The 21753-nt window shown below is 37.6% G+C and overlaps 1 protein-coding gene across 3 annotated transcripts in view; it reads right to left on the bottom strand.

Moving 5' to 3' along the window:
* Positions 1–21753, bottom strand: part of INSC (INSC spindle orientation adaptor protein) — a 131624-nt gene that overhangs the window by 87750 nt on the left and 22121 nt on the right. For all 3 annotated transcript variants that reach the window (XM_069857651.1, XM_069857650.1, XM_069857652.1), the window contains exon 2: positions 7134–7227. In XM_069857651.1, the coding sequence (XP_069713752.1) occupies positions 7134–7186 (53 nt within the window). In that variant the 5' untranslated portion in view covers positions 7187–7227. The remainder of the gene's footprint in view (positions 1–7133; positions 7228–21753) is intronic.

Genomic DNA, 21753 nt, shown 5'->3' with positions numbered 1-21753 from the left:
CAAATAACATGCTTTTTTTTTCTCCAGAGTTTCTTACAGTCTTTATCTGAACACTTTGAAAGAGCCACAATGTACAAGTTCCTGTCACCATCCAAGTAAAATGGATTATAGGGAGTGTAGGACTCAAATTAGCAAGGCAAGATCTATCCGGAGCAAGTAGCCTGTAAAATACAAACAGGAGACAAAAAATATGATCTACTTTGCGTGAAGTGCTTGTCAGATTGGAAGTTCAGTTTGCAGACGTACATGGGATAAGCCAGAAATACAGAACAAACCTTTGATTATCAGCAGCAGACACTGCAGGAGACCATTAAATAGAAAGAATGTAGCACTTACAGAAGATGTTTAAAAAAGTTTAAGGCCATATATAATCACCAATTGGACAAAGCATTTAAAGCACACACACTTAAAAATGATTTTATGATTAATGATGAACATGTGCACAGTCTTAGAGTTGTGCATACTTACAAGTGGATTGCTTATCCTAGAAGAGTCAAGGTGCTAAAAAAAAAATGAAAAGGCAAAAAAGCTTGTGAGAACAGGCACCAGTAACAGAAGTGGTAACAAAGTGCAGAAGCCATGCAGATACAAAGTAGAAAGTTAACCATTAAAAAAAAAAAAAAAAGGTCAGAATGACTTAAAAGGGAATAATATTTATACAAGTTAATTCACAGAAGTCGCATCCCTAGGAATCGGTCACCTGAGGGAAAATATCTAAGAAAATAGGCAGGGATCCAAACAGTAAGTGTTTCAATGAACTGACATGCAAACAACAGACTTGCTGCCCAAAATTCATTCAAACCCAGAACTTAACTTGAACTTGATGCCAGATGAACAGAAGGCATCAAAACATACAGATTCCCATCACCTACAGAATACAAGGGGCAAAAGATCATTGACTAGCTGAACTTAAAGGAACATACCTATGCAATTTTGTCCAAGACTCGCTTTTTGTGATTGGATAACAATTCCCCTGCCTTTGACTCCAAGTACTAAATAACCCAATGTGTGTGAAATTTTAGACATTCTAGGGATAGAAGATCAATAGGTAATCCATTCTATTCCTGACAGCCCCATTTGTGGTCTTATGTCTTAATAAAGAACATCTGAACACAATAAGTAAACATATTGAAAGGCTTGTCACATATCTTTTACTTCAAGCTCAAATATTCTGAAAACACATTATCTCAGCTGTACAGAGGCCATATGAAGCTCTAGAAGTAAAATCTGGTGTGAATAGCCTTTGAAATAATTCAGTTCCTGAAAAAGTAGAAATACACCTTACTTTACAAAGATTTGTAACACATCTTCCTTACTAATTGTCAAGTGTTGGGGTTTTCTGGATAAGAAATACAATTTCATCATAAGAAAAATGATCTATTATACACTTCCTTGTTTTTAATCACATATGTCCATAAGTTTAATAAAGTTCTGGATGTTTCTATGCCAAATCAGGATGCCAAAAAAAGTAGAATCAATATAGATTCTGCAATATAAAAAAATTCTTCTATTTCTACTTCAAGTCTCAGCTTTCAACTTTTGGCAAATATTATCTGATATTTTGTTGACATAGCAATATAAACAATTATGTTTTTCTTCCAGTTCATTAAAGGCTTTAGCATCATTTCAATCAGTATCTCTTTACTCACTGGGCAAGCAGTAAAGTACTTAGCAGAGTTGTGAAAGAGAACATGGTGCTCAGCACTTCATGGTGGAAGGCAGTGGTCCTAGAGCTCTGAAGACAGTCTTAGAAGCGTTTGCTTTCTATTTGCTAAGGAAAACCCGCAAGTTATTTTGAATAGTTCATAGAATGGTTCGGGTTGGCAGGAACCTTAATCCCCTAGCTCCAACCCCCTTTGCCATAAGCAGAGACACCCTCCACTAGACCAGGTTGCTCAAAGCCTTATCCAACATGGCCCTGAGCACTTCCAGGGATGGGGCTTCTGTGGCATCTTTGGGTAACCTGTTCCAGTGCCTCACCACCATCACAGGAAAAAAATTCTTCCTAGTATCTGAATCTCCCCTCTCACAGCTTCGAACTGTTATCTCTCGTCTTTTCACAGCGCTCCCTGATAAAAAGTTTCTCTCCATCTTTACTATAAGTCTCCTTTTAACACTAGAAGGCTGCTGTAAGGTTTCTTGGTGTCTTTTCTTCTCCAGACTAAACATGCCCAACTTTCTCAGTCTGTCTTCATAGGAAATATGCTCCAGCCCCCTGATAATCTTTGTTGCCCTCCTTTGGGCCCAATCCAACAGGTCCATGTCTTTCTTATGCCAGGGGCCCCTCGAACTGAAGGCACTACTTCAGGTAGGGTGTTATGAGAGCCAAACTGAGAGGCAGCATCACCTCCCTTGGTCTCCTGGACACACTATGAAAGCAATCAAGGATAGAATTAGTTTTCTGGGCTGCTAGCTCAGATTGCCACCTCAGATTGAGTTTTTCATCTACCACTACTCCCACATCCTTCTCTGTGGTGCTGCTTTTGATCCGCTCATCGCCCAGTCTGTATCCATATTTGAGATTATCCTGACCCAAATGTAAAACCTTGCACTTGACTTTGTTGAACTTGAAGTTTTGCACTGGCCTACCTCTAAGCTGTCACAGCCCCTCTTGGATGGAAATTCCTCTGGAATTCCCTGCAGTCTGCACTGAAATGATATTCCAGTTCACATCATCGGCTGACAAAACAAAGGTTCTGGTCCTCCCGCACTGTAGATTCCTTAAATCCTTCAGTATTGTTCCAGGATTTTGAACCTAATCAACAACTTCTTCACTTTTACTGAAGTTCTCATTCCTTAACCCTCTTCCAAGTCACCCCCAATTCCTCTGGACCTAAATTTTATAATCTGTTTGTCTCAACAGATTATAAATTTCCAGATATCAATTTCATCTATTTTTATACATATTTAAACAAGGAAACAGACGCAGAACACTATTTTTTCTTGAAACCAAGCCAATGTTAACCTTAAATTTTTATACTAGAAAATTCAATGCTTCCTTCGTTTTAGCCCTTTGTGCCTTAAACTACAGCTAAATCATGGGCCATAATGGTGTGGTCTGTTGCAAAAGGTCCTTGCTATTTCAGCCAAGTGGGATTTCTCACACAGACCTTTCTGAAGCCCTGCTCTTGCTGCATGCTAGAGAAGCACATTCCTCAGCATAAATTCTTAATTTGGAAAAGGTTTCAGTCTGACCCTGAAGAATACAGTGATTTTGTGTGTGTGTGACACTGGCAAATAGCAATTCCCATGGTGGAGGGTTGTAGGATATTTAACTGTTCCATTTATTCCAATAAATTTGAGTTTAGGGTAAGATGATTACAATTCTACCTGTACTTAAAAAGCATACTCTTCTTACATTCCAATGGAAACAAGTAAATGGTTAAAGTTGTGCTTATTACAGGACTTTTTAAAGTCCTTTCATGAATCTCCTTCCTTTAGTGATTTCCACCACACCTTACATTGTGTACATATCGGATTACTCACTACAGCTTGTATGCGTTCTTTTCACCAGACAGCTTGCATGCATAGTGAACAGATCTCCAGCTACCACATCTCCTACCATGCAGATACACAAAAATAGAACTGCAAGAAATAAAATAAAATTAAGATAAACAAAAAAGTAGGCTAAAATATGCCAAAAAGCATACTGGAGGAAATTCAGATTTCTTAAGAGCTGATAGATACTCTAATACTGATATTCTTAATAACAGAAGGCATGTTAATTTATATAACAGGACACCTACATGGATACTCTAGAGAAGTTACCAGAACACCTACAGATACATAGTACATTTTAAAGAGCAATGCAAGGCTATAAATGTGCATGGCGTGACCTCATTCATATTGTTCTTTTGTAGAACTCAAATCTGTAGTTCAAATAGAAAGGAAGAAAGTAACAAAAGGAGGAAGGACTGTCTTTTGGTTAAGAACTAGGAGGCAGAAAACCTGGATTCTGTTTTTAGCTCTGCCACGGAATCCCTTTATGGCAAACTTTCCCAGCTTTGGGATATCATATCCAGGAAGTGATTTGGGGAGACAAAGTGCTACAAAGGGTTTAAGCTTTTTGAATCTAGATACTTGCGATTGTCTACTTTCTCTTCATCTGAAGCAGTGATAAATATCCTTGTCTATATCCCAAAAATGATGTAAGCTTCCACCAGAAAACAACATAATAATGGCACCAAAACCAGGAAAAAAGAAACTAATTATTGACCCTCATACACAAAGCATTATCTTTAATAAACAAACAAAAATGTAAATAATCAGCATTATGTTTTGTTCGTATGCAAGTTCAAATTACAACCTCCAGCATCATATTCCATTTTTTTTTAAGATGTAAGGATGTTTAGACAATGTATCAAAGAGCCTAACAATACTGCACTTCTGAAGATCAACAACAAATTCTCTCTGCTCCCAACCCAATTTATTTCCAAGAGTATCTCCAAGATATATAGCCCAAATTTCAACATCTTTCAGCAAGATGAAGGGGGTTTTGGGTGTGTTTTTTTCCTGTGTATGTGTTTGATTTTCAGTGTGTTTAGGTGGGGTGTTTTTTCGGTTGTTGCAGTAGTGGTGGTGAATTTTTTACCTAATTTCTATGCAAGACCTTCCTTTATTCCTTTATTTAAAATATATCTAATTACACTGTATTTCTCATTACTGAACCACCGAACACATAACCCAAGAAGAAAAACCATGTCCTATTTCACTTCTTGTTATAAGTACTCTTTCTTTAAGAGAATGACTTCAGATTCTGTACTCCAAATACCAAGTTTAGTGTACTATCCAATATGGCAAGTACAAGAAACCATGACTAAAAAATAAATTAACAAAAAAGCGTAAACTACAATTTCAAATGGAAAAAAAAAAAAGAAAAGTCCAATGAACTTTCATTACATGGGCAGGGAGTGTCAGGAGTGGGGTGGTGGGTATGTGCCAGGACTGAAATGAAAGGCAGCTTCTTTTACGCTGGTTTTCCCATCTGGGAAAACTCACAATAAATACGAAAGAACAATACCAGTAGAAAGATGTGAGGAAAGGGCCACAACATTTTCCAAAAGCTGTACTTAAATAACTCTACAGCCGAACATGGCTATATACAACTCTAAGGAATATGTGTACACTTGCTGTAGTGAACTGGCTATCACAGACACCGGCAGATTATTTTTTTATGGTCCTGTAAAGTGCTTTAAGTAAGACTACTGACGTTTCTGGAAAGTAACTAGATTGATTGGTTTTCACTTAGCATACTGTGTAGGTTTGAATACTGTATCCATAGCAGTCTAGATGTCAATTGGCGAAACCATGTCTGACAGTATGTTAGAAAACCACTAGCATAGTGACTCAATACTCTAGAGGCTTTCCAGTGCAAGCTGTGATTTCCCACAAAGTCTGAGGAGAGAGAAGAGTGTAAACAATGATACATGCAGCACAGACTTGATTTAAAGGCCCCAGCTCAAAATTCCTTTCACAGCCCATATAACTGTTGACTTTAATTGCTGCTGTGGAAACACTTGGAATCAGTTTGTACGTGTATGGTACAAACTTATGCTTTTACTTGTGAAGGTCTGAGCTAAACTTGAAGCAAGACATGGCTGCGGTGCTTCACAGCACAAACCTCAGCTGGATTTGTGTTAGCTTTTCCTGGTGACAAGACACAATAACATATGTTTTTAAATTAATTCAATTCTCTCTCAAAAGCGGGAGTATGAACTGGAATTCCAAGACAGCAAATATCCTAGCTTTGGTTACATCCACAATAAAGAATAAATAAACCTTGAATCTTGTTAGTTATTTTGGACATACCATCTTTGGCTCTGTTTGCAGCTAGTTTTTTACTACATTAAGAGGCTTCACTGGCCTATTTTGCAAACTAAGTTCTTGGCATAGCAATTGGCTTTAACAACTTCTTTGAATTTTGATCCAGGATTCGGCTTCTGGAACTCATTAGTTACCACCAGGCAATTAACCTGGATGTTTGACAGTTAATCTAACTGCTAGGTTAGCCTGAGAATCCCCATAGCAAAGTCACTTGTCTTCATTACTTCATGCATCTGAAGTGATGCTCCCTGACTCCACCCCATGGAAGATAATTAAAATAATAAGTAAGACAGGATGCTGTATTGCCATTTATACTTCATCCACTCCAGGCTCAGCTATTCAGGGATTCTAAAACTCACTGATTTCCAGAGCAAGTTTTGGCTAGAATCTAATGAATAGTACTGGTTACCTTGGCCCCTGAGTACCCCAAACTATGTTCCAGTATTTCTTCCAGAAGGCAATATACTCAAAGGGTCTTACTACGAGCCTGATGAAATTATCAAAGCATCAGCTGGAAGACTTGGGTAGAGAAAGGTAGAGAAATACCAAATCTCTGATTAAGAAAAGCATTGTATTTTAAGATCACATATCAGCAGGCAGTTAATTAAAATAAAGGATTGGAATCTGACCTGAAGAAAGAAGACTAGGAGACTTCTAATGTGGCACATATCAAGACTGTAGTTCAATGAGAATGCAGAAGGTTATTGTATTCATTATTAATTTTTTTTCTTTTCATGGCATCTCCATTATGCTAAAAGTGAAAATGTACTATAGAGCTGCAACTACTAGATGACAATAAAGAGACAGATTTTAAAAACCTGTTGATTTATATTATTTATATAATTTGTATCCCCAGTCCTACATCCCACCAGGGCACCACAGACAGGAGAGATTATATTGTGACCTTCATATCATTACCGTAGCTAAACGCAAAGAAAGTTAATCAGGTTAAAGAAATACAGTTATATTTTTTAGCAGTAAGAGTCCAGTAAGTCCCAGTGATTTTCTTAATGACAAAGAACTGATCCAGTAAACATAGTCATATCTCTACTGCAAACACATTAATCCATTTAAAATGAAGACTACATATTCACTGTGGTGACTCACCAGACTAATAGGATATGAATTTGCAAATGCTTTGAGAAATGTATACCAGATTTCCACACTCATTCTCAGTATTTGGGATGAACATTACCTAAAACTGAGTTTAAAAATTAGTTTTAAGCATCTTTCGATCCTCAAAGTAAGTGCAACTGCAGCCTTAGAGGCATTTCATCACTGCAGTCTGGATGACAGATTGTACCACTTACCGCTGTACAGGTAACGGAAGGGGATCCAAGTGGTCCTCACCCTTAAAAGCCATGTTTATCCTGTTCTTATGTGCACTTTTCCATAGGCTGGAGTCTAGAAAGAGAATAAACAGTTGTTTAGTAAACCTATGGAAACTCAAGCCTCTTCAGTCCAGAGAGGCACGGCATTCTCCTACTGATTCAAAAGGCTTCTTTTCCTCAGGCTACCACACGACTCCAGCAGATAACCAAGACCTTTAAGTACATTTTATGCATAAGCAACTCAGGGTTTGCATATTCCTGAACTTCCTGGACTACTGCAAAAGTCAGAGCCATCCGGGTTGAACATTTGAGTTAATATTGAGTTATTATTTAGCCTCATTTATTTTTAATTAACTTGAACACTAGAGGAAATCAGTTTAGTATGACTACAGGTTATTGTGAGAAAGACTGCAAGAGAAAGCAAGTGTAAGCTCATCGGATTTCAGAATCATTTTGCACTACATTTACAGAGAGGTCCTTATTTACTGAAGCATTGGACTATTCCATGTTATACAATTTCATTTTTCTATCAGTTTGAAAAGCTGTACACATCTTTTTCCTCCATGTATTTCCTTTATACCTGATGGCCAAAAAAGATGCAGTCAAGCACTACTGTACTAGAAAGAGGGGCAAGAGAAAAGAAAGAGAGCCTCTTCCTTTTCACAAAAAAAGGAAGGGTGTTGTCTCCCTCCATCTTCTTTTAATTAACCCCATCTTACATTAGGCCATTACCCTCCATAGATCAATGCATATCCTCAACAAAAGCCACAGAGGATATATTTATTATACCAAAAAATGGTGAAGTTATTCCCACTCACTCACGTGATGAGAGGAAGTACTAATGCAAAACATCTGAAGGAAAAAGAGTAATCCATGACTCAAGAAGAACAAAGAGATTAATGAATTTCACCTGAAATTGAAGGAACTGTTCTGAAGGAACAGTTGGAAAATGATGCTTTCTTAGATGTGGAAAAAAATCTGGGATCAATGGATCTCACTCTTGGAGAAAATACTTTACACAGGAAATTAATGCTGTTTGTGTCACCAGCTGAGGCGGGATGTTTTTGAAGAAGCCACTTGTGAAATTCTGCCATTTGGTTATTGGCTACATTCTGCAAGCTGAGTCAGCCAGCATTTAAGAATTCTGCCACTTCAAATTGCTCTTAATTGACACAGAGTGGTCCTCAGCATCTTTCCTAGCAAACTGATATCATTGCTAATGCATGTCCTTGGGTTTTTTCCAAGATCCCACAAATATTGTCCTTAGTGTGTGAGAGTATTACAACCAAAGTAATGCATTCACGTTCTCTGTTTACTACCAGTGCCGGATTTCTTTGGTAATGGCATTGTCCTGTGTTCATCCCCACCCTCCAAATTTTCCTGGAAATAACAACACATCTCCTTAGTCTATACATCTAATGAAGGAGTGTATTGAAACATGGCGCAAGAACCTATTTTTAAATAAAATTAATATTAAAAATAGACAGTCTAATTGTTTCTGAATTCTCCAATTTAAAAAGATTGTAAGTATCAGATATTCAATAGACTGTGCCTGAAAGTTCATCTGCCCAAGTACAAAAATATTAGTATTTGACCTGCTCCTAGGACACTGAGATTTGAAAAAAAAACGCTTACTGTTTTGGTTTTCTTTTTAAAATCATTGAACATAATGCACAGACTTCACTAACATCTGGAATAAATCAGCTATTTCATTTCTTGTTACTAGTGGAATTGTCTTAAATTTCTTTGACAAAGAGAAAAGATTACCAAGTACAAGCAATCATAAAAGCAGGTTTACTGGAAATAGCCAGTTATCACGATTATCACTACCTTCATTTGCAGAAGATACCCTTAATCAAAGATTAACACCTCTGCATACAGTCTTAATCTCCAAGATTCATTTTCCTCTCCTAAACCTCATCTTGTGAAGGACCAAGAAAACAGTCTCTTGACCTGCAAAGTACAGACTTAAGGGTCACTAGCTCCTCCTGCCCAGTATCAGACACAGGATTTACCTTCTTATGCTACCAACACAAAAATCAACAGCTTCTCTCTGGTAAGCTAAAGCCACTTTACCGTTACCTCAGCCCACTACCAATTTCTGCACACACAAATCAAAGCATCTGCTTGTACTCCATTACTTGTGATCAGTGATATAATGTACACAGACATATGTTAGATTACTGCATGTCACCGCTCCCTATAAATTTGAAACCTGACAAAAATGCAGATTTCTACACACTGTCTTCCCACAAAGCGCACATTTGTATTATGGCCAAGGTCTTTTAAAGAGATGATCACCTCCTAGTTAGAGGTCACTTAAGCTCCAGGAAAAAGAACAAAATGCTACACCACTATCTTAACCAAAGAATTTGTTTCAAGTCTATGATACTAGCTCAACACTTTAAGCCCAAGTTAATCTTGACGATATAAGGAAATGCTGTCCTGAAGCATGTGTCAGTTCTGCCAGAAGGGCAGCCATGCCCCCAGGATCACAGTATCCTGCCTAAATCCATTGACAACAAGAGAGATTGAAGACCTAGTTCCTGACATGGTACAGGCTCCTGGGCCCACTCAGAATGGCTCCTTCACGTGCTGTGCAATTACAGTGATCAATGGTAGGTGGTGTTGAGCTTCCAAGTATTCTTATTCACCTTTCTGGGTAAGACCAAGACTGTTGTACTTGCTAGCAAAGACCACGACAGGACTGATGCATCGGTCTGTTTAGTTGATGCTGCTTTTTTATTAAAGGCCATAACACATTATTGAGCTAACTATAGCTAACTGCCAAAGCATCACATCAAGTAAAAGCAAGAAACGTCCAGATTTTTCTCCCTCACAGATGGTAGAAAATGTGTGTCAGCAAGCAGAGTTACGTATCTTAAACAGTGCCTGAAGTCAGAGATCTGTCTCCTAGCAGTCATTTAAAAGATGGCCTTCTGACTGAAAATTTCTTAAACATATGTTTTATATATACATTATGCATGTATATACATACACTACACTCACATTTATTCACTATATACATACTAATAGGCAACATTAGCAGAGTTGTGCAGGAGAGGCTAATGTTTTCTTCCACTGGCATCAGTGGTCACTGATCAGCTTCACAGCTAGTCAGAAATGCTGTCTAGGTGAACTTGTATGAAAAAATACCACTACTTGTACATCGCAATACTGGCCATTTTGGTACAAGTCTAAGTAACATTTATGCTGAAATAATAAAATTATCATTCTTTGACTAGTATAAGGCCAATTTTTTAATAACTTGCATAGGATTTTACATAAATAAATGTCTTCACATACACTTGCATCGCAATTGCAGATAACTCATAAGCAGCCTAATTCTTCTGGTAGATAACAGTGTGTGCATGTGGAAGTAGATGTATCCAAGGCAGCGGTCTCTCCTTGGGTCCTTAATCTTTCTTTGTTATGCCAGCGCTGAATAAGATTTTAAGATGTTATTTGCATACGTTTACTGTATACATGTAGATAAGCAGACCACAAACCACATTTCATTCCCATGAAATACAGTCAGCCGAAAGCTTCTTTCAGGGAACTACTACACAAACATTAAACAAAGCATCATGCCTGAAAAAGCATGTAAGCATTGGTCACAGAAAAGCAGTGTTGGCAGATGATGTGACCTTCACAGCCAAAAAAAACGGACACCAGGAAGAGGTAACTTGCTTATATACAAGCACCAGACTTTGATGCTGGCAACTGACACAGAGAACAAAAAACAGGTTAAAAAAACTGTCAAACTAATCCACCCATAAGTAAAAGAAGGAGTAATCTCATCCTGATTTACACCAGGCTTGGCAGCACCTGTGAAACCTTTGCAATACCTGGTTAGCACAGAGATGCAGCTGCCAAACCACTGGTTCACAACAGCAAGTTCTCCCTGTCTTACAGGAACTCCCTGCTGGGAGCCTCCTCTTGCGTGGGTGTGTTTAGCATTGGACCCCAGCTTCTACAGTGCAATATGGCTTTTTAGCGTCCTATAAAAGGTGTTACTTCTGCTAGGAAAACAAATATCATCTTGTGAAATCTCTCAGTTTAAATTTCTTCTCCATCATTCGACATGTTAGCTTATATTTAACAAGCTAGAAATTTGGAGGATTGTAGCAGTCAAAAACAAATACCCACCCAAGACTATCACAGTAACAGCACATACTCTAGGTGAAATAGGTGGCTTATTTACTTCTGCTGCCAATGGCCCCAAGGAAGCTTCTTCATCACAAAATGATGTCCCGAATAATTAAGCCCTTAAGCTCACATAATTAAATACACATTTTTTTAGCTCATTCACTGCACATATGCCCACCTTTGCTAGAGCTTAAATCAAAAGGCAAATCCATGAACTGTTGCCACTCCATTTCTAACCCCTAACAATTTCAACACTAAGAACATCTTAAAAGAACGTCAATCAATAGCATCATTTCTTTTTCCAAACGACAGAAATTCACACATCTAGCCTTTAGTTATTAATAATCATCAGAATTAGAAGTGCGTGTTACCTGTAAATAACACTGTTAACTTGAGAATAAGAAGTCATTAGCTAAAAGTCATTTCAGATTAGGCATCATTTGATTAATATGAACAGCTCCTATCTCTAGTAAAGTATAATCTCTGTTCCGACAAACATTGTCTGTCCTTATTTTACAATTCTGGGAGTCTGGGAAGCATTAGTTATTATTCTCCTGGTACACAGAACAACTGTTAATGGAATGCCACAAATCAACTTAAGAGCAAAATTCTGACAGCATTTATGTGATAGGTCAGAAAGGAAATACACACACTCTGTCCTTCAGGAAGCAACACATCTGATCCCATCAGAATTTTTTCATACTAACCATTTGAGGACTTAAGATCCTGTTATCATTTTGCGTTATAACAGGTTTATATAGACATGAATTAATTACAATAGTAAGAGCCAATGCAGAAGCTGGGCATCACAAACACTAGAAGCCATAAAACCAGAGGCAAAAGAACAGAGATTCCTTCAAATTAGCATGGCATCATATGCACAGAGTTATACATCACACTCCTAGAATGCAAAATTTAAAGTGAAAGAGGGAGGGGTGGGAACAGGTGCTACCTGCAGCATATGTTTATGACAGCTGAACTTGCAGAGACAATAATCAAAGAGGAAGAACACTTCAAGTACAACCTGAAACATAAATCCATTTTCATTCACAAAGGGCTTTATTTTTAATGTATATTTCTTCCCAGCTCCTATTTTTTGCAGAGACACAATCTAAGTTATAACAAGCGCCTCTATCTTTGACAATGCCCTTTTCTTATAGATATACACATACAAAATACAGAAAATAGATATTTCAAAAAACATTTTATATGTTTAGATAATAGTTAGTTAAACACAATCTATTACTATATTGAATTATATAGTTTTAATAATGTTCTAAAACTTTTTATCATAATTTTATATTAACTATATATTAAATATTTCTAATATATTAAATTTGTATATATATAAAAGGAGTACAGGGGTATATGTGTGTGCAGGGTGTGTGGGGGGGGGTGTGTGTATATATATATATATATATAAAATTCTAATGTAGCTATTAATGCAAACTGCAGTTGCTGCTACTTCTTTCCTGATCTGGATTTTTCTCATCTTACTGTAGGGAGATGTACCTTAGAAATACAGCATATAAAGGCGGATAAAAATTTATCTCATTTCAGATAGTTTATCCTGAAAATTACAGACAAGGAAAATTATTTTGTAGATCTTCAGACAGCATAAAAAGTGCAACATTGTCAATTATAAATATCAAGGCTTGGGGGATGGGAGAGGAAGAAACCTGGAGTCAGTCTCTTGAGACAACATTGTCTCATTCATCTGCCTTCAAGTTTGATTACTTTCTTTCAATTTCTGTTTTTAGATCCTTCCAAATATCCTATTTGAACATCTATAATTTTTTTTTGTAATCACCACAACAAAAAATATCTGCTTTAAGTCAAGGCATATTGGGTTGCTCATTCCATTTCCTTATTTTAGGAAGTTGCTCATACTGACACACACGAAGTAAAATAACTGCAATGCAAACAGAAGGTCTGATTGCAATGAGAGAGGATGCATACAGCCATGTTACCAAGGCCAACCAGCTTTTTTTTATGACAACAAATATATATAATCACAGAGATTAGGAATAGAAGAGATCTGTCATTGCACATACAGTCAGTCTTTTTACCAAGGCATGAGATTTCTGAAGAAAATTTTCCTATTGAAATATAAAATCTTTGGAATTACAGAGTCTACACCATCATGGACTACGTTATGGAAATATTTAAAATAAGGAAATAGAGAAGGACAACAGATTTTAAGACTCCTCCCTCCCTTAAAAAGCCTTCCCCGTGCTAATCACTTAGTTGGTGACATTTCTTTAATCTGTGGAAGTCTTAAAATCTCCCCTTGTGGAAGGGGTGCACCAATTCATATAGGTAGTACTACTATAGGAGCATACAGGTAAGTGGTCACATTTCCAGCAATTAGCATTTTGGAGGGAATTTCACTGGAAAAGAGTTTGCTTTTGAGGTTCAGGAACTGAATAATAGGCGGCAAGTTGGTGCACTCCAGAGCCATATTTTATCTTTTATGTGATGCAGTATAATCACCATATAAAAATGCTTATTGGTTCTCAGAGCAGTATTAGTGCAACTTGCTACCATGAAACACCGAGAGGTACACCTCCCTTCTTCAAATAAGCCAAGCAACTAATTTGACATCACCTGCACCAACAAAAGTCTCAATTCAAACACTCACAATGGAGGCATCCCTGTTCTTGGTCACAGCACCTTGGTTTCAAAGGTATTTCTGAAGAGAAATGGATAAACAAGCTTCAGCCCTATGATTTGCCTACAAGAAAGCTGAGGAAAGACTTTTTTCAAGGACATTTAGTGACAGAATGAGAGGGAATGGCTTTAAATTGTAAGTGGGACGATTTAGACTAGACACTAGGAAGAAATTCTTCACAATGAGAGTGGCGAGATACTGGAACAGGTTGCCCAGGGACATTGTGGATGCCCCCTCCTTCGAAGTGTTTAAGGCCATATTGGAGGGGGTCTTGAGCAGCCTGGTCTAGTGGGAAGTGTCCCTTCCCATGGCAGGGGGGGAGATGGAATTGGATGATCTTTAAGGTCCCTTCCAACCCCAACCGTCTCTATGAAAATCATCTCCATATCCAGTCAAGAAACGGAAAAACAAATTAAGTGACTTGCCCAAAATGAAACATGAGGTAATTACAAATTGAAACAAAATATTCCAGTGTTTAATACTGTACATAAGTACATAGCAAAGATGATAGCATTGTATTTAACAACTTAATTGAGAGGAAAACCATAAGGACATACACAAGTTATTTTCTGCACAGAATGATGACAATATTCTTGCACATCTTTGTATACAATCCATTTGCTGTAATGAAAGTATTTCATCTTAATATCCATTCCAGTTAGTCAGACAGGCAGTCTGAATGACATCTTTACTTGCATTGATGTTCTTCTAAAGAAAAAAATCTGACATTTTAACAGAGATGAGCAAAACAATATTATTAATTCAGGTTACAGCCCACACTAGCCAAGTCTTTATTGGAAGTATCTCAAGGCATTACCTGGTAAACAGTGATGGTATTTCCACAATATTTGCCAGCAGCCATTAAGTTTTTCATTTTACAGAGTTAGAATCCAATTGCTCTTTTTTGTCGTAACTCTGGAAACCTTAAAACTAGCTTTAGATAAATACAGATAAGCATACGTTTACCTAAAAGTTAACACAAACACAAAACCCCAAGAATGGCACTCTCTAGTCATTGAACAACTTTTCTGTTTCAATTACCAATAAACTTGTTACTTCTGTCACTTAAGTTTACCACATTTTTCCCCCCTTTTCTTCTACATATTCAGGAAAAGAAATTAAAGCACAGGGAACTATAGAAAATGATATAGTGGGAAAAAAATCCAAGTAAGAGATAAAGTTATTGCCTGCTAATGAGGTATCTCAGCAGAATAAAAGATCAGGAGATCCAATTTAGCCACAAGCATGTGAGATGAGCCAACATACGCTAGGGAATATGTAAAGCAAATGTGGTTGAGCTATATGTTTTCCAGGATCCCAGCTCTCTGAATATTGATTATCCTCCACTAGGCTATCTTCATGCTAATTGTAGTCTCTACCTTAAAGTATGTATTTTCTAGGTAAAGGGAAATGAAATGTTTGCATCACTAAAGGATTCCATGAAAATAGGAAAGAAAGGGGGTTTTTTTGCCACTGACACTAAAGGGACAAAACCACTAGTGTTAAGCAAATATGGCTTTATAATAGGTCGTTAGGGTTTTTTTCCTTTTTTTTAAAACCCAGCTGTGCTGCAGAGTCAACACAACATCCTCCATAAGCTTATAGCAATATTGGATAATGTATATCATAGCTCTGTATTGCACATTACCATTCTGACAAATATTGTAGCTCAGTAGGGACTAGCGTAGTTTGATTTGAAATGTGACGTGTCACAGTACTTTTGCATTTTGAAGGTATACAAACTATGCCTTTATCTTCTTTCTCACTGGTAACTCCCAGACACATAGGAAGTTACTGGAGTCCAGCTAATTCACACATATCAGCTGAAACACAATAACCGACTGTGCTCCTCAGCTAATATTCAGTAACCCATTAGGCAAAGAAACTGGCACACAAGTTCTGAGTACACATTGAACTACTCCACTGTCTTCCAGGATGTCTATACTATTTATTCTCATGACTTTCTAAAAAGTGATATTGAGAGGAGAGAAAAATAATCTTTTAAACAATGCAAGTCTCATTGCAGAAGAGGGCTGCTGCCTTGATAAATATTTCCCATTATTATCATGATTTTTTAATGGTTTGTGATGGCACAAGCAGAGACACGTACAGCAGAATTACTTGGAAGCAAAGGTCTCAGAGCCAAGCTTTTGGTATTAGCAGCCAAAGTTGATGAATTGCTAATCATTAGGCTTAGGAGTGCTCAGATTCCAGACTTTATTTTCCTCCCAGTGAAAAACACAACTGTGACCTTGGCTTTGTATCTGCAACTTTGGTTTCAGGCTTGCAGTTATTTATGTCTATGTCTGCTCATTAAAATTTCACTGAAAATAAAACAGACATATACACATTAGATTCACCTTTGGAAAGCAGCCTTTTCACACCCTTCCAATGCAAGCCTGTGCACTACTAAGCCTCCAGGTCCATGAGGCTGGTAAGACCAAGTGTGCCTAAGTGTGAGAGCTTTCCATTACCTTCTATTCCTAGAAATCTGGTATTGACCATTTCAAGCAAAAAAGCACCAAAATTTAGAGGTCACAGAGCTCATCCATTGCCCTGAAAAAAATCAACCTTCAGGCTTGTTTCTGCTGTGACCTGCGATGTCGGCTGTGGAGCAGACCATCTCCCACTTGCAAGAACAGGACAAGAAGAGGCAAGTAAACTCCAGATCTCTCATGAGAATTCATTTTACTAGAAAAATGCTGATATTTTAATATCTACCACCTGTACAGAGACTGTTTCATTTCTAAGAGTTTAATACATCTCCATATTTCATGAACAGCTATGAAAACTCTGCTTATGTCCAAATACCCACAATCTCCTAATATTGCCAATGCAACTGAAGCAAGAAAACAGACACGTCCCTGACTTCTCGCGTGGACAGAGTGTATATTCCACCTACAAATATGGCTTTCATTGCTTTCATGATGCCAAAGGCTTAGAGAAACTATCAGCAGTGCAACATTCACATCATCTGGGTCCAAAGAACTGCCTTACATTATACCAGTAAATATGGGCAGGCCAGGCACTGTCAAATAACTTACCATGTGTTGTCAGTGCCTGTCTACTGATGTGCCAATATCTTGGCATCCAAAAGGAAAGATGTACCATCCAAGCAGTCAAGGAGGCAGCCTGGCACACCAGCAGTAGAGACTGCATATATAAACTTTCCTTTGGATACACATTATCTGGACAAAACTCAGCACAGAAGTTTCAGAGGAACCATCCATGACCCCTCTCAGCTAGTGCTCAGGTGAAAGAATAGGATTCCTAAAGCCACATACCATCTACATTAACTACCACAAGTAGAATGTCACACAAGCAAGCTGAAGCTTGTGTACCTGGGCCAAGTTTGGTAGATACTGTCAAATACAGGCCTCAGTGAAAACCAGTTCCGAAAACCAGAACTAATACCTGTACAGCAGTCCCAAACAACAAAATGTTTTTATTTCTTTAAAGATGGAGAACCATGGCCAGCAACATGTACATGCAAGGGGAAAAGTTACAACTTGAAATTGGAGGAAAATATATTTTAAAATACTGCAGTAGTAAATGTAAATCAGTCCAGAGACCCAGCCACCTAATTGTCTGTTAAGATATCAAAAAACAGATTCTTCTTTTAATTTAATAGCTTCCTAAAAGACAACCCAAGGAAATGCTAAGCATTACTCATGGTGGAACTACAGGACTGAGCTTTCGACTCATGACTCATCCAATAAAAATGAAAGCAGTAAAGCAGTTCATAAGCAAATTCCCAAAAGTTTCAAAGCCAGAGATGAATTTACCTTAAAAAAAAAAACATTTTAGAAAGATGAGGGGGAAGCAAAGTCAGTTACAGGAAACTTAGGGCAGTGGTTACAGCTAGAGACTGAAAATAAGGAAATCAAGCTGCTTTCCACAAAGTTTGCAACCAACTTCCTCCCAGCTACACAGAAAATTTTAATTATCCATATTCTGAAGTAATAGTGTCTCAAATTCTTCTACTTTCTTCAGTGTAGTGACAGGTTACATTTGCAATAAGAGGTAGACTTTTTTGTTTAATTATAGCCCTTGAACTTCAAGCTGATTTTAAAATATCTGCTCAAGTCCAAGAATTGAAGAGTTCATAACATACAGGAGCAAAATGCCTAATGCACAACAAGAGGTTTTAAAAACCCAAAATAAATAAACAAACGTGAAATGCTTGACCACTGACATGAGATGACTAAGAGGGGAATCCAATAGGGGACGAACATGGAGAAATGGTTCAGGAATCTTAACATACTTGAAATCATAAAAGATTAGAAGAAAAAAAAAACAGCAAAGGCAAAGTCAAAACTCAGAAGGGAACGGATTTTTCATAAAACACACCACTCATTCCCCACAAAGTCACTGTGACTCAGAGGCTGGTATCACCCAGTCACTGAATGATTGAGGCTGGAAGGGACCACAGTAAACTTCAGAAAGGAACATTCTTATGGGTAATATAAGCTACCAAAATTACAATTAACACCATTTTTAAAAATCAAGCCTCACATCTTAGGACAGTTGCTACCTGTACTGCACCCGCCTCTTAGGGAGTCATTGAATGTTTGGCTTCTGATTTTAACTGAAGACCTATCTTTTCCAGAATAACAGGAAATTGAATAGAAGAAGTAGATGGGGTCAGGAGGAGTCAATGAGAAGGATAGGTGTATCAAAGCACCCAATAGTCCTGACACTCTTCAGTGGTAAAATAAGGCTAAAACCTATTGTACATTGAGGAGTTAAAATTGACTGGCACCTTCCTAAAATCACACATACAAAATTCCAACTTCTGCACATAATTATCAGGTCATATATCCATAAAAGTCAAGAAAAGATGTTTTATTACCTGCTTATCTTATTTATGGAATAGAGCCAATATTAGTCAGCACAAGCAGATACTTGCAAGCAAGAAGGCTTCAATCAGTAAGGGAGATAATTAAAATGAGGGAAATCCAAACACAGTTGTACCTACCAATCATGTTATCTAAATTGTACTAGTTTATTCATTAAAAATAAAGCTTTGAAACAAATATGACACATTTTATTCAAGTTTTTGATTACTTTTCTGCCAAGGGAGCATGTAATTTACAAGAAAGAGGACTTAAAGCTTTAAGTGCCTCTGACTTAATTCAAGCATGCTGTATTGATGGTCCCATTTAGATTATTCCATTTTAGGCCCCTCTAACGCATTAAAGGCATGACTTACTCACATCCATTTGGCTAATGATCCTCTACTGCTCTAAAGTAAATGACAGCTATTTACAGTAAATTATTCAATTAGATAGAGGGAAGTGCAGTATTCATTTTGTATTGTTTGACACGGCAAAACAGAAGTGTGCAAGAAGGCAGGTGGGGCATTTTAATCTTTCAAAATCAATTGTTTAATCCACAGCAAGAGTAAATATATTCCATGATACTCGTCAGCATCAGATTTTTATTGTAAACATCCTGAGAGACTGTAAAGTTTTGTACCTCCAGATAATATAATTTCAAAGTAAATCATCATATAATACAAAGAATCCTAGTAACACAATTCTTACAGAACCACTTTATTCTAAGCACAAATTCAAGTAACACAAAGTGAGTTGACTTTCATTTAAAACATACACACACGTGCTAGTAGGAAATCATATTTCCGTTTTAAAATAAAACAGTAGTTTAGAGGCATGAGCAATCCTGGATCCTATTTATTTGTAATGGGATTTATACTTCTGAGTGCTTACCTCATTTTCAGAAACAGGAATTAATCTCCCAAGACATTTGGACAGTGGGGTACTTTCAATTCATGAAGTCACAGGAAAAGACAGCTCAGCTGTCTCTCACAAATTAAAAGAGGGATTCCGAAAAGTAATCAAATAAAAACAAGCTAGAGAAGTGCAGATCAGGGTTAAAACACAGCCTAGAAAGAGGGAGAATAATCACACTACAATAACTCAAAAATAGTCTTAGAATCCAAGACCTTTCCATACATTCTTCTACTCTTGTCCAAGCACTGAAGGATGTGCTTTCACTCAGGAGCGCACACGTGTTACAATCCCCACTGCATACACACTTCTATGGCCACCACATCTGGAAAACAGGCTGAAACCCAGACTTTGATACCCGCTGTCAAAATCTTGCCTCATAAAAGAGAAAACAGAGAAGTTCTCTTTATTACGAGTATGAACAGAAAGTCCAAGGTGCAGGTAAGTCTACTATGCATCAGGAGTCTTCCAATGACCACACTTTGTGCAATCCTCAGGCCTCCTATCATTTCATACGGAGGGGAAGAAGGAAGAGACCATTTGTCTGAGCCCTCCTGGCAATCTCAGGTTTTGGAGAGTTTCTCTCTTCCGTGCCCTGGCACAAGCGCCAAGCACCCCAAATAGACCAGTTTCCTCTGGCTAACCTGCCAATGCATTTAATTTTCTGCAGGCAGAGGGCCAAGTTCAGCAAACATAGTTCCTGCTAAGTTTAATGGGAGCTGCACTTGCTTATGCCAGCAAGTGGATTTTGCCAGTGGGCTGCAAGCAACACGCTACAGAAGATAGAACTATAGCCAGCTTTTGTATCCAGAGATACACTTGAAAGGCTACAGAAGGGACTAGTCATTTGTTTTCTTCTGTTTCAGTTCCACTAAAGCTGCTGGCACAATGAAACTCCTGCTACCATTAAGACGTATCAACTCACTTTCATGACCAAGGATTCCAGACTGGTTGTAACAATGAAAAGGCCAGCTTACCACAACTAGGCTATTATGAATTTAACTATCATTTGGTACCTGCATACCCAAAAGTTCTGGCCAAATTATTCAGAAGGCCTCCTACTCACATGTCTGCATGTCAATGGCTCCAGAGCCTATTTTCTGCAATTCAACCCTTATTGCTTATTCTGCTAGCTATCATCCCCTGCTTATGAAGGATTTTATTTTAATTTCTAGCTCTACCAGAACCAAATATTTTAAGCAAGTTTTAGTCCAGATTGTCAGCAGCTCTAAGCTATGGATGCTATGCCAGTATTTAGTAGGCAAAGATTACTCCACTATTACTTGCAGAAACTCAAAAATCTCCTCCCTTTGAAGTACTTTTTAGGCATTATAGTAATAAAAGTAATAGCAATAACAATTCCAGACCTTCGCAATCAATACCCTGGTTTTTCAGTCTCTAATAGCTATCTCTGACCTACACTCTTCACAGGTCTTCCTTGTTCACTCTCCTGATGTCAGACTAAGTATGCTTCTATCTGCTGACATTCTCTCTGGTGTACAAGTGTGCTTAGACTTACATTATTTAAATATGCAATGATCCTTTGAAGCGTTCCACAGTTATTTTTCACTGAAACATTACCAGCCTGAAAGACATAGAGTTAAACCAAATTGCAAGCCAGTTCTTCCATATAGTAAGATGTTAATAGCAGAAATATTTAGCATGGCACCTGAAATCACTCAGGAAGCCCAAACTGAAAAAAAGTCACAGATGGGGAAAATATAGTATAGGAATAAGGTGAATTGGGATCCACGTTTTTAATAACTTAATTCACTCAAGTAGATTTCTCTTCATCAAATATTTAGCATTTCTAATTTTTCTAGTTCCAGAATCCTCCAGACAGCCAAACAGGAAAATTAAGAATAACTGAGACATTCAAGATATGTTGCCAATAAAGCTGCTGCACATCATAGCTAGACTGAGCAGTATTAAAAAGAAATAGTAATTGTACAAAATATGTATACTACTTCTGAACAGTTGTTCAGAATAGGCTGCTTGGAGTGGCAAAAGTTTGAAGACACTGAAGTAG

This window comes from Phaenicophaeus curvirostris, chromosome 5 (assembly GCF_032191515.1).
Source record: "Phaenicophaeus curvirostris isolate KB17595 chromosome 5, BPBGC_Pcur_1.0, whole genome shotgun sequence".
Classification (NCBI taxonomy): domain Eukaryota; kingdom Metazoa; phylum Chordata; class Aves; order Cuculiformes; family Cuculidae; genus Phaenicophaeus; species Phaenicophaeus curvirostris.
This window is presented reverse-complemented; position numbering and strand designations above follow the sequence as displayed.